This window comes from Podarcis bocagei (assembly GCF_964188305.1).
Source record: "Podarcis bocagei genome assembly, chromosome: 3".
NCBI lineage: Eukaryota > Metazoa > Chordata > Lepidosauria > Squamata > Lacertidae > Podarcis > Podarcis bocagei.
Window position 1 is genome coordinate 102,354,623 of NC_138127.1, and position 13,469 is coordinate 102,368,091.

At 46.5% G+C, this 13,469-nt stretch overlaps 1 protein-coding gene across 3 annotated transcripts in view; it reads left to right on the forward strand.

The window, feature by feature from the left end:
* Positions 1-13,469, forward strand: part of REL (REL proto-oncogene, NF-kB subunit) — a 64,892-nt gene that overhangs the window by 19,881 nt on the left and 31,542 nt on the right. For all 3 annotated transcript variants that reach the window (XR_014006501.1, XM_081188618.1, XM_081188617.1), the window contains exon 4: positions 8,754-8,845. Coding sequence is in view for 2 of the 3 variants with exons in the window: in XM_081188618.1 (XP_081044744.1) it covers positions 8,754-8,845 (92 nt within the window). In the remaining variant the exon portion in view is untranslated. The remainder of the gene's footprint in view (positions 1-8,753; positions 8,846-13,469) is intronic.

Below are 13,469 nucleotides of genomic sequence, written 5' to 3' on the forward strand. Positions count from 1 at the left end.
GTCCCTTAATGCTGTCCTGTGACCTGATACCATCACATGCAAATTAGGAAGCTGCATTCAAATGAGATCAGAAAACTGGCTCTGTTTCTCTCTGTCTCTCTCTGTGTGTATCTATTTATTTGCCATCTATCTGTGTATAGGCAATATATTACCATTTTTTCCTTGATCACATGGTTTGACATTACCCTGTTTTTTGTGGAAACTCTAATGCCAACCTGACCAATTTGCTATTTCCCTTTTTAAACACAAAACCACAATACCTACTGCTAAATGGACGCTCACGTCCTCTGCTGACAGTTTAAAGGGGGGGGGGGTCTTTCTCTGCGTGGGAGTGTAGGCCCCTTTCAGAGCTATTCCATTTAACCTGCTCACGTTCATAAAAGAGAAGTCTGAAGGCATCGAGTAAACTTCAGAGTAAATTCCATTCCATGTGCATTTGCGGCGCAAGCCGTAATCTACTATCCAACTGAATTAAATGGGATTTACTCCCGTGTAAGTAGGCTTAGAATTCCAGCCTCACAGTGTGATCCCAACCATGTCTACTTGCAAACAAGTCCTTCTGGCATCAGTGGAGCTTACTCCCAGGTAAGCGGGGTTATGACTGCAGTAATCCAAACCTGCTTTCCAGGTAGTAAGACCCACTGAATTCAATAGGACTTACTTCTCAGTAGACATTACTTCTCAGGGGGTTGGACTAAGTCAGACATAGGCAAACTCTGGCCCTCCAGATGTTTGGGACTACAATTCCCACCACCCCTGACCACTGGTCCTGTTAGCTAGTGATGATGGGAATTGTAGTCCTTCCAACTCTACAGTTCTAGGATTACAAATTATACTGTAAGGCTACAATCCTATACCTGCTTCCTTGAGAGCAGCACCCCTGAACTCAATTACTTCTGAGTTAGATGACTTGTACCGTAAATGTACACATTGGTACATTTCAAGGGAATGTGCTATTTTGAAGGTCCTGGTTATGGCATAGATTTCCTTGATAAAGCTGTATTTAAAAATAGCCACACTACCTCTAGGCCAGGCATAGGCAAACTCGGCCCTCCAGATGTTTTGGGACTACAACTCCCATCATCCCTAGCTAACAGGACAAATGGTCAGGGATGGTGGGAACTGTAGTCCCAAAACATCTGGAGGGCCAAAATTGCCTATGCCTGCGCTATGCCAATCTGTCTCAAATGAACTTGAAAGCCTCATTATCACTGCATTCACTAGCCAGAGCTGAGGAGACCCTGGGCATTCCGGCAGGTCGTATCATTGTTCCCGCTCTGGACCTTGTGCATCTCCTCTACTACACCACAGATCCCTGCCACTTGGACTTTCTGCCAAAGAGGTGTTGTTTAGTCGTTTAGTCGTGTCCAACTCTTCGCGACCCCATGGACCAGAGCACGCCAGGCACTCCTGTCTTCCACTGCCTCCCGCAGTTTGGTCAGACTCATGTTTGTAGCTTCGAGAACACTGTCCAACCATCTTGTCCTCTGTCGTCCCCTTCTCCTTGTGCCCTCCATCTTTCTCAACATCAGTGTCTTTTCCAGGGAGTCTTCTCTTCTCATGAGGTGGCCAAAGTATTGGAGCCTCAGCTTCATGATCTGTCCTTCCAGTGAGTGCTCAGGGCTAATTTCCTTAAGAATGGATGTGTTTGATCGTCTTGCAGTCCATGGGACTCTCAAGAGTCTCCTCCAGCACCATAATTCAAAAGCATCAATTCTTCAGCGATCAGCCTTCTTTATGGTCCAGCTCTCACTTCCATACATCACTACTGGGCCAAAGAGGTAGTGGAAGAGAAACACACGCTTTCATCTCCCTGTGAAAGAGGCAAAAACAGAGCGGCAGCGGTTTTGCTTTTTGAACTGCAGCGCTTCATATCAGAGCAGAACATCCAGTTCTGAAAGGAAGTCGCCGTCCTTCCTGTGACTCACGGAGGAGATGGGTGCGCACCGCTGGGTCTTGCAAAGCACCTGAATGTTGACAAAACATCCTAGTCATCGAAGCAGCCGTAGCCGTTAGGCCATTGGTTTGGCAGCTGAGGGAATGGCAGACCCACAAATGATTGTGCCGGGAGGGTAGACCCAGGAGGTCTCTCCACACAGGGGGCATCCTGGCCCGTTTTACCACCTGCTTTATCGTCCCTGCTGAAGTTTTGATTTCTGGGGTTGTGTGCCTGAGGTTATAGCTACATCGGCTTCTGGCGAGATCTCATGAGAATTCTACGAGCTCTCGCTGGAAGCAGCTGCATGATCCACATGGGACACCACCATCCCATGGGATTCCCCCGCCTGAGGTATCTGCTTCAGTCTGTCTCATGGGCAGGCCGGCCCTGTCTCCAGAGGTGGAGTACAGTTACCCTTGTCCCAAGAAAGGACACCTGCCCCAATTCTACACTCTACCCTTGCCTCCAAGTGATGATATCTGATAGGTGCAGGGACTCCCATTGTCTTAGATCACACCTGGATTTGCCAGTGGCAGCAGGATTTTCTTGGCCTGGGTAATAATAATAATAATAATAATAATAATAATAATAATAATATATTTATACTCCGCGCATCTGGCTGGGTTTCCCCAGCCACTCTGGGCGGCTTTCATCAGAATATTAAAATACAATAGTCTATTAAACATTAAAAGCTTCCCTAAACAGGATGTCTTCTAAAAGTCTGTGGGAGGTGTTTAACACTGCCATTTCCTTGCTCCAAATTCCTGTGTGCCACCATATCAAGAATGCATATTCAGGGTTGTTTTTTTTATGGTTAAGGATCACACCTACATCGTACATTTAAATTACCCTGGCTCCTTCCCCACAAGAATCCTGGGAACTGTAGTTTGTTAAGGGTGCTGGGAATTGTAGCTATGTGAGGGTTAAACTGTATTGTCTTATACTGTAAGGCTGTTTGTCTATACCAAGGGTCAGCAAACTTTTTCGGCAGGGGGCCGGACCACTGTCCCTCAGACCTTGTGGGGGGTGGACTATATTTTTTGGGGCGGGGACGAATTCCTAAGCCCCACAAATACCCCAGAAATGCATTTTAAATAAAAGGATACATTCTACTCATGTAAAAACACACTGATTCCCAGACCGTCGGCGGGCCAGATTTAGAAGGCGATTGGCCTGGATCCGGCCCCCGGGCCTTAGTTTGCCTACCCGTGGTCTATACCAGTGTTTCCCAAACTTGGGTCTCTGTCTGCTTTTGGACTACAACTCCCATAATCCCTAGCTAGCAGGACCAGTGTCAGGGATTATGGGAACTGTAGTCGAAAAACAGCTGGCTTGGTAAATACTGGTATGGACTCGCTGATTTTTGCCATAAAAAGAAAGAAGGCTGATCAGATGTTCAACCCAGTCCACCTAGGCCTGCCATTTTGTAAGAAATCCCAATGCCGATTGAGGCACAGTCACCGCAGGGTTGTCTGAATGGCTGGGGGCTGTGCCTAACTCTTCCGTATCAGGTCAAACCTCATTGTAGGGATGGTGGGAGGAACTGGTTTCAGTTTGCATTTAAAGGCTTTCCGAGGCAACACACTAACCAAAGCACAGCTATCCTTTGAAATTTGCACTTCTCAAAATTTTCCAAGTGGCTTATCAGTTAATTTGGAGTAACACTGATGATGATGATGATGATGATGATGATGATGATTATTATTATTATTATTATTAAATTTTGTACCGCCCTGCATCTGTAAACTCAGGGTGGTTCACACCATAAAATCACAGTGTGTGTGTGTGTGTGTGTGTGTGTGTGTGTGTGTGTGTAACAAAATACAGAACTGAAAGCAAGATAAACAAAGCCTAGTTCACACAAAGCTCAGTGCCTATTTGACAAATCGAAGGAATTTTAGAGTTTAGTCAACAAAGTAAAGTAGTCATTCTTAAAAGTAAAGGTTATGCTTCAGTATTTCATCGTTTGCTATGATAACACACTAATGCAGAAAAACAGCCCAAGAAATAATAGGCTCTAAACTCTCTCGCCCCCTTGGATTTGCCCTCTAATCCAACTGAAGCTCTAATAATTTCTGGCGGTTCCCCCGCTGCGAGAAGCAAAGCTACAGGGAACCAGGCAGAGGGCCTTCTCGGTAGTGGCGCCCGCCCTGTGGAACACCCTCCCACCAGATGTCAAAGAGAAAAACAACTACCAGACTTTTAGAAGACATCTGAAGGCAGCCCTGTTTAGGGAAGCTTTTAATGTTTAATAGGTTACTGCATTTTAATATCTTGTTGGAAGCCGCCCAGAGTGCCTGGGGAAACCCAGCCAGGTGGGCGGGGTATAAATAAATTATTATTATTACCATATTTTTCGCCCTATAGGACTCACTTTTTCCCCTCCAAAAATGAAGGGGAAATGTGGGTGCGTCCTATGGGGCGAATACAGGCTTCAAGAAGCTCTGCGCAACCCTCCGGAGCCCGGCACGAAGCTGCGCCGGCCTCCGGAAGGTCGCGCAGAGCTGCCTGCCCTCCCGGGGTCCGCACAGCTCTGCATTCCAAAGCCTCGGGCACGCTGAAGAGCGTGCCTGGGCTTCGCACAGCTGTCCGCAAGCCTGGGGAGACCGGCGCGGCTCCCTAGGCTTGCGGATAGCAGGCTGTTCTGGGGCCTGGGGTCGGTGGAAGCTCGGGCTTCCCCCGCGCCAGCCCTGTGCCTGGGGGGGAAATAATTTTTTTTCTTTATTCCCCCCCCCCCAAAAAAAACCTAGGTGCGTCCTATGGGGCGAAAAATACCGTAATCACCCACTTTGGGAAACACTGTTCAAATGAAATTATATCACTCCCCATATATGTACGCATTGCATTGGAAGCACATTTCCCCGCATCCCACCAGCTCCCTGGGAATTGTGATTCATCCAACACAGAGCTACAATTCCCCGCACTCTTAATGAACTACAGGTCCCAGGATTCTTGGGGGGGGGGAGCTTTGTAGACTATAGTATTTTAATATTCTGTTGGAAGCCACTCAGAGTGGCTGGGAAAACCCAGCCAGATGGGCGGGGTATAAATAATATTTTTTAAAAAAAATGTTGTTGTTGTTGTTGTTGTTGTTGTTGTTGTTGTTGTTGTTGTTGTGAGAGAGGGAGAAACAGCTTATCTCTCCCCACTTTCTCTATGCCTCACACAATTCTATAAACTTCTCTTGTGACATCTCTTATTCACCTTTCCTCCAAAACTGAAAAGTCCCAAGTGTTGCTCCATCCCCTTCATCGTGTTGCTTTCCTTTTTCTAACTCTACAGTTTCCTTTGGAGATGACACAGTATTCCACCGTCGATTTGCATAGCGACTTTACGATATCAACAGTTTCAATTTCAATTCCTTTCCTAATGATCCATGGAATTTGTCTTTCTCACAGCTGCCGCACACTGAGTGCTCGTCCACACATCTCCTTGACTCACCACTTCTCCCTGGGGAAACCCTCTATTTACCCCTGAACCGGAGCAAATGCTGATCGGGTTTTCCGTGGCTTGACGTTTGCTCCAGTTCAGCAGTAAAGAGCAGGTTTTCCTGGGGGAAGAAGTGGCGCACACAGAAAACCACTAGGGATCGTGCCTAGAAAGCACAAGATGAGCAGAAAACCTAACCAGACCCATGGTTTCTGGGCAAGGGACAAGCGATAGCTCAATGAGCCCAATGTCTTGTTCCTGATCAAGCTCAGACCCCATGGGAATATATGTGAAATTAAAAATTGTTTGTTGTTGTTTAGTCGTGTCCAACTCTTCGTGACCCCATGGACCAGAGCATGCCAGGCACTCCTGTCTTCCACTGCCTCCCGCAGTTTGGTCAAACTCATGCTGGTAGCTTCGAGAACACTGTCCAACCATTTCGTCCTCTGTTGTCCCCTTCTCCTTGTGCCCTCCATCTTTCCCAACATCAGGGTCTTTTCCAGGGAATCTTCTCTTTTCATGAGGTGGCCAAAGTATTGGAGCCTCAGCTTCAGGATCTGTCCTTCCAGTGAGCACTCAGGGCTGATTTCCTTCAGAATGGAGAGGTTTGATCTTCTTGCAGTCCATGGGACTCTCAAGAGTCTCCTCCAACACCATAATTCAAAAGCATCAATTCTTCGGCGATCAGCCTTCTTCATGGTCCAGCTCTCACTTCCATACATCACTGCTGGGAAAACCATAGCTTTAGCTTGACGGACCTTAAAATTGTTTGCCCCAGCATAAAATCATTGGGTCACATTTGCCGTTTTACTGCCTATTCACTCAGTTTGGAGAGGTCCTTTTGGAGTTCTTCGCAATCCTTTTGTGTTTTAACAACCTTGAACTATTCAATGCCATCAGCAAACTTGGCCACCTCGCTGCTCACACCTAGCTCTAGTTTGTTCATGAACAAATTAAAAGGCACAGGTTTCAGTATCGATCTTTGGGGGACTTTCAACATTTCCATTCAATGAGCAGTCCATTTATTCCCACTCTCCGCTTCCTGATACTTAACCAATTTCAGATCCGCAAGAGGACCTCTCCTCTTGTTCCATGACTGCTAAGCTTATTCAGGAGCTTTTGGTGAAGTACCTTGTGGAAAGTTTTTGGGAGGTCCAAGTACACTTTGTCAACTGCATCATCTCTAGCTATAAGCTTGTTGACACTCTCAAAGAACTCTTTAAAAGGCAGGACTTATCCTTGCAGAAGCCATGCTGATTCTCCTTCAGTAGGGCTTGTTCTTCTAGCTGCTTGGCTATTTTATTTTTAACAATACTTTCCACCAGTTTTCCTGGGACAGAAGTTAAACTAACCAGCCTGTAATTTCCAGGATATCCCTGAATCCTTTTTTAAAAAAATAAATAAAAAATTGGCATTGCCTCGGCTGTTTTCCAGTCCTCAAGTATGGAGGCTGAAATGAGGGACAAGCTACACATTTTTGTTGCCAGTTTGGTAATTTCACATTTGAGTTCTTTAAGAACTCTCAGGTGGGTGTAATTTGAACTCGCCAATTTGCCAGTTTTAATTTTGTCTGTTAGGCCTAGAACTTCATCCCTTGCTACCACTATCTGTCTCAGTTTCTTAATCCCCTCCCCTCTTCCTTTTTTCCTTTTTCCTTCTGTGATGGCACTTCTACTAGGGGACTTCCCTGGATTTTTTCTGACCCACGTAGGACCAGTCTGGATAGTTAGCCTTGGTGAAGACTTGATGTTTTCATCCCCCATTTTTTTTTTCTCTCCTGAAATGAGGCTGCATTTTAATGTTGTATTTTAATCTTGTTTTTTAAGTTGTATTTTAATCAATTGTTTTATATCTGGTGTTAGCCGCCCTGAGCCCGGTCTTGGCTGGGGAGGGCGGGGTATAAATAATAATAATAATAATAATAATTATTATTATTATTATTATTATTATTATTATTATTATTATTATTATTTCTCAGACTCCCTTCCTGAAAAACTTAGTTCATTCACTGGGATTTGTCTTCTGTTGTGAAGACAGATGTAAAAAATTCATTTAGCTTCTTTATAGTCTTCTTATCCTTCTTTATCAAATCTTTGACTCCCTTGCCATCTAAGGGCCCAGTTGCCTCCTTAGAACAGGGGTTGGCAAAGTTTTTGTAGCTTGGGCTGGTTCACGGTCCTGCAGACGCCGCGGTGGGCCGGAGTATGTGTGCGTGCATGGATGCATGTGTTAGTTTCTGTTTGTCACTGAGCAGTGGCTTAGAGTCACAGGACTCTGTTTACATTCCAGACACATTCCATACTGTTGGAAGTCTCACGGGAGACGAGAGACGGATGTGACGTTACTGGTTTCCTGTTCCTTTGTTTCAGTTGCTCTCTGCTTTCATAGAGAGAGGATGTATTTTTCTTTGCTGTCTGTGTAGCGAGAAATAAAACTCTTTAGCCATGTAGCCATAAATCTCATCACTTCCCTGTGCTGGAAACTCTGCTGGATGGGAATGTGCCTGAGGCCTTATCAGAGGCTCAGGTCATTAATTATTGTCAGAGGCGATTCTGAAGGCTCGGCCGGAGGAAAATGAGTTTTAACAGCTTGGCTGAGCGGAGATCCTGACAGCATGCGCAAACACTATTTCTGGCGCTAAAAGCAATGGACTCGTAATCTGGTGAACCGGGTTCACGTCTCCGCTCCTCCACATGCAGCTGCTGGGTGACCTTGGGTTAGTCACATTTCTCTGAAGTCTCTCAGCCTCACTCACCTCACAGAGTGTTTGTTGTGGGGGAGGAAGGGAAAGGAGATTGTTAGCCGCTTTGAGACTCCTTCGGGTAGTGATAAAGCGGGATATCAAATCCAAACTCTTCTTCTTCTTCTTCCAACGTGGAGGAGGCATGTGAAGAGCTTCCCATTGGCTGCAGGAGCTTCCTGCAACCAATGGGAATCCGGCCAGCATAGCTGAAGTCAGTCCCCGCTCTGCTCTGCACTGGTTTAGCGCGGCGCACAGGAAACAACTGAGCAGGTGGCAGGGGTCCCTGAGTGGGCAGTGGGGGTTCATGGGCCAGTTAAATTACCCCCATGGGCCGCTTGTGGCCCATGGGCCCTAGGTTGCCAGCCCTTGTCTTAGAAGGTCTCCTGCTACAAATGTCCTTAAGGAACTTGTTTTTAGCAACACACTCCTCAGATTCTCTTTTAGCATACCTTACAGGTTGCTTCCCCCCCTTTTTTGCTTTTTGCCAAAGTTTATGTTCCTTTTTGTTCCCTTCATTGAGTTGCAGTGGAATTTGTCAGAATCAGAATTTCCACAATAAGTCATTTCAAGCCAATATTGTGTTGCTGTTGCTTCTTCTTCGTTTTTTTAAAATCTGCTAATGGTTGACTGTGCGTGTTCCAGTTTTCAGAATTTGGGCATACAGTGCGTGAAGAAGAGAGAGCTCAAGGAATCTATCGTCTCCCGGATCACAAAGCAAATCAACCCCTTCAGTGGTAAGTAACCGTGGCAATTTACTTTGCCAACATTTTATTCAATGGATTCATTTATGGGATGCTCATTTTCTCGGAATGTGCCAAGCCATGTCAAGGGGCAGGCTGGAGTAGCTATGTGTCTGTGGAACTCCCATCCCATGAGATGCTTAGCTCAAGTAATTCATGCATTTGCTGCTGAAGATGTTGCTTGAAATAATGCAACAAATAGTATGCCAGGGCTAGGGAATATCAGGCCTGTTTTGCACACACACACACCCCGCAGCCACACCCTCTTTCCTGAGTCCATATCGCCCACTGGCCTTGCTTCAGCGGAGAGCCAGCTTGGTGTAGTGGTTAAGAGCGGAGGACTCGTAATCTGGTGAACCGGGTTCGCGTCTCTGCTCCTCCACATGCAACTGCTGGGTAACCCTGGGCTAGTCACACTTCTCTGAAGTCTCTCAGCCTCACTTACCTCACAGAGTGTTTGTTGTGGGGGATAAAGCGGGATATAAAATCCAAACTCTTCTTCTTCACGCCCTTGTTTAGTGGTTTTTGCCAAGCTGGAATTTGTCCTTTGCTCTGATAGAATGCATCTTGTTTGCCAGCGGAGGCTATTCCCAACAGGGTGAACGGGGCACAGTTTCGCCTTCACAGAGCTTGGCAGGGAGGGGGATGGGGCACAAAACTATAAATAGTGGACTCCACCGGTAATTCGCTCTGGCTCCACCTTCTGTTGCCCTCCCAGCCCTTCCACCTTCCTAGACCCAATAGGCACCAGCCACACCTGTCATCTGAATGAGCTTAGACCAGTAGCTCGATGAAGGCTAGGGAAGGGTGTTTGAGTGAGTCGAAACTAGCCTGCTTTACAAAGGTAACATTTGCATTAATTGCTCCTCCCACCTTTGCCTCTGGCCCCACCCACCATGGGCGTGCGAACCTCAGAAAGTTGCCCAGAAGGAAACCAGGTCCTCATGCTGAAAAACACTCCCTACCCCTGGTCTCATGGGAATGAAGTATTAGGGAGGACAACCTGAACTTGGAGGTCAGAGCCAGGGTTACTCCAACACTTCATAGTATAGGCATTCTCTGAAGTTAGTTTAAGGGAACATCTAAAAATGTAAACTTTACTGTGTACCTGGAATTCCCCCCCCCCTTTTTAAGGAGTTCTTTTCTGAACATCATTAATTTTCCTTGCTGTGAAACGGGCATTTTGTGCTTCCCACAACACTCTCTCCATTTTCTAAAAGTGTCCCTGGGCTGAGAAAGATTGGGGACCCCTGGATTCCACAAGCACAATCAGAAAAAGAGAGCTCTGAACAGGCAAATTGAAGTCAAAGAACTTGGAGTGACAGGGTTCTGTCTCGCTTATGTGACACATTATTGCCTAACTGTGAATTGTACAACATGCCGTTGAAGAAAATAGATGGTTGCAGCGAGGAACAGTGAAGCATAGGAAGTTGCCTTGTACCAGGTCAAACTATGTGTCCATCTAGTTCAGTATCTTCTTACTCTGAAGGGATGCGGGTGGCACTGTGGTCTAAACCACTGAACCTCTGGGGGTAGCCAATCAGAAGGTCAGAGGTTCGAATCCCCGCAACGGGGTGAGCTCCTGTTGCTCTGTCCCAGCTCCTGCCAACCTAGCAGTTCGAAAGCACGCCAGTGCAAGAAGATAAATAGGTACCACTGCGGCGGGAAGGTAAACTGGCTCTTCCATGTGCTTTGGCACTTGTCATGGTCCTCCGTGCACCAGTAGCAGTTTAGTCATGCTGGCCACATGACCCGGGAAAATGTTTGTGGACAAACGCTGGCTCCCTCGGCCTGAAAGTGAGATGAGCGCCTCAACCCTATAGTCACCTTTGACTGGACTTAACCTGTTCAGTTTCGGTTTCAGTTTCTGTTAATTGGTTCTCGTGGGAAACTTGCAGATTCTAGCTTCACCAATTAACTCAAGCTGGTGTCAATTTACTCTTGGCAGAAAGCCCAGGTCTGCTTGACCTAGAAACTACTCACTCTGATTGGTTAACGAGCAGCACTCAACTCTGTTATCAAGGGATTGTTAGCTCAGTTTGGTGTGAGGTGTGTTAGGAGTTAGAAGTGCTGTGTATGGTTATGAGAGAGAGAGAGAAAGAAAGAAAGAGGATTTATTTTGCTTTTATTTGTATGCAGAAACTCTGCTGGTTTTATTTTTCCTTTTAATAAATCCTGTAAATAGTTATTCTGAGTCTAGCTGACTAGTCATTACTGCCGCAACTAGCTTCCTCGCTGTGCAGGAAAACTCTGCTACGTTTGGGCTAAAGCCAGTAGGGCTATGCCTGACACTCCAAAGTTCCATGAGGTTATGGGCATTGTGCTGCCAGCCTGAGTTGCGGTGGTGTCAGCATCAACGGCGTTGGTTCCAGTAGTTCCAGAAGTTGTTGTTCTCTGGCTGGTTCCTGACCGTGGTGAGCTGGTGACGCAGCGGACACAAGGACAACAGCTGCAGCGTGTGAGTGCTGGGTGCTGTGGTTCCTGTTTTCTCTCTCGGTGGTCGTGAGTAGCTGGTTCCGGGTTCCAGGGACATCGCTCTCAAGATGGCCTCACAACCAGTTCAGATGGCTTTTGAGCGTCTGAATGACTCCAATTACTTGCTGTGGTCGGAACGCATGCAGGCAGTGCTGCAGAGGGATCGTCTCTGGCAAGTGGTGAGTAAGTTTCCTACGAAGCCTGATGATGAAGACCTCGATAAAGACCAAAGAGCAAGGGCCACAATTGTCTTGGGGCTGGAAGATTCCCAGTTGCCGTATGTGAGGGGAATCAAGACAGCTAGAGGTGTGTGGCAAGCACTTAAAGAACTCCATGTGCGTGAGACAGCGGTTTCCAAGCTGTTCATTCGCAAGGCATTGTACAAGGCAATGTTACAGCCTGGGGTTACAATGCAGGAACACCTACACAGTTTACAGTTAAAGTTTGTTGCGCTACAGGAAAGAGACTGTGCGTTAGACCAGCAGGAGAAGGTGGCTATTATTTTGAGTTCTCTCCCGGAAAGCTGGGATAATTTAGTTTTGTCTCTAGAAGGCATGCAGGAGCGTGATTTATCAGTCAGTTACGTTACTGGGCGTTTGATTGAAGAATGGCAGATGAGGCAAGAAAGGTCGGTGGCTGCAGAGGCTTCTACAGGTGGACGGTTTGGAAGGAGTTCTCATGCCGTGCCAGAGGTGAAGCAAAAGCAGCGTACTGGTGAGGAGTCAGCGTTTGCTGTTAGGCGTTGTTTCCGATGTGGGTCTTCAGCGCATCTAAAACGACAATGTCCGGAGTTGGTCAAGTCTCAGTTGCCGGTGCAGGAGCAGAGACGAGATCAGCAGCAGCAGCAGCGTAAAAGGAAATTCTTCAAACGAAAACAGTCGGCTCAGCTGGTGACCGGCGAGGTCAAGATTGCTGATGAGAAACAAGCGGTCTGGGTGGTCGATTCGGGAGCGTCTCGCCACATCGTGAATTCAGATGACTTGTTTGTTTCCAAGAACTCAGCACAGCGCAGCCAGGTGGCTCTAGCAGACGGAAGTACTTCCGAAGTGATTTCGGGGGGTGCAGTTTTTGTTCCTTGTCTTCGTGAATGCCTGCAAAATGTACTTTGTGTGCCGTCATTAAGGAGCAATCTGATGTCTGTAGATTGTTTGCTAAAAGCTGGGTTTAAAGTGTATTTTGAAGGAGACAGTTGCATTATTAAGAAGGCTGGTGAGATTTTAGGCACTGCTAAGTCAGAGGGAGGCTTGTTTTGGCTTAAAGCAGGATCTCAAGTTGCAGCAGTAGTCAGTAAATCTCAGCCTGCAGTGAGTAACAAAGCTATACATGACAACTGTGTGCACTTATTGCATAGGAAAATGGGGCATGCTTGCTGGAAAAGTGTACTAAAAATGTCTGAATTGGCTGATGGGGGTAATTTAAAGAGTTGTAACAAGTACCTTGATTGTAATGTTTGTAAAAAGGTTAAAACCCACAGAGTCTCTTACCCCAGAAGTGACAGAGTTAGTGAGTCACCGCTACAGCTGGTTCACATGGACGTAATTGGTCCATTTGCTGTAAGCAGGGGTGGATCGCGCTTTTCACTAACAATTGTGGATGACGCCACGCGTTATTCTTGGGTTTTTCCCATGAAAAATAAGGGTGACGTGTTCACTAAGTTTAAAGGCTGGGTGGCATCTGTGGAAAGATTTCTGTCCATTAAACTCAAAAGGATTCAGACGGACAGAGGTGGCGAATTTATGTCAAATGCCTTTAGAGATTGGTTACAAAAGCGTGGCATTGGGCATAGGAAAACGAACGTTTTTTCCCCAGAGGAGAATGGCGTTGCAGAGCGAAAAAACAGATCTTTACAAGATATGATGTTTGCCATGCTTGATGATGCTGATTTACCCATGTCTTATTGGGGGGAGAGCATGCTCACCGCGTGTTATCTCCAAAATAGGCTCTTTCATCAAACAATAGGTACAACCCCGTACTTTAAATTGTTTCAGAAAAAACCTAAAATTGACCATTTGCATGTGTTTGGATCAAAAGCCTGGGTATTAATTCCGAAACAAATGAGAAAGAAGGGAGATCCTAAGACCAAACAGCTAGTGTTTGTGGGTTACCAGGAGCTGGGAAAAGGTTTCCGCTTTGCTGAAGGGAC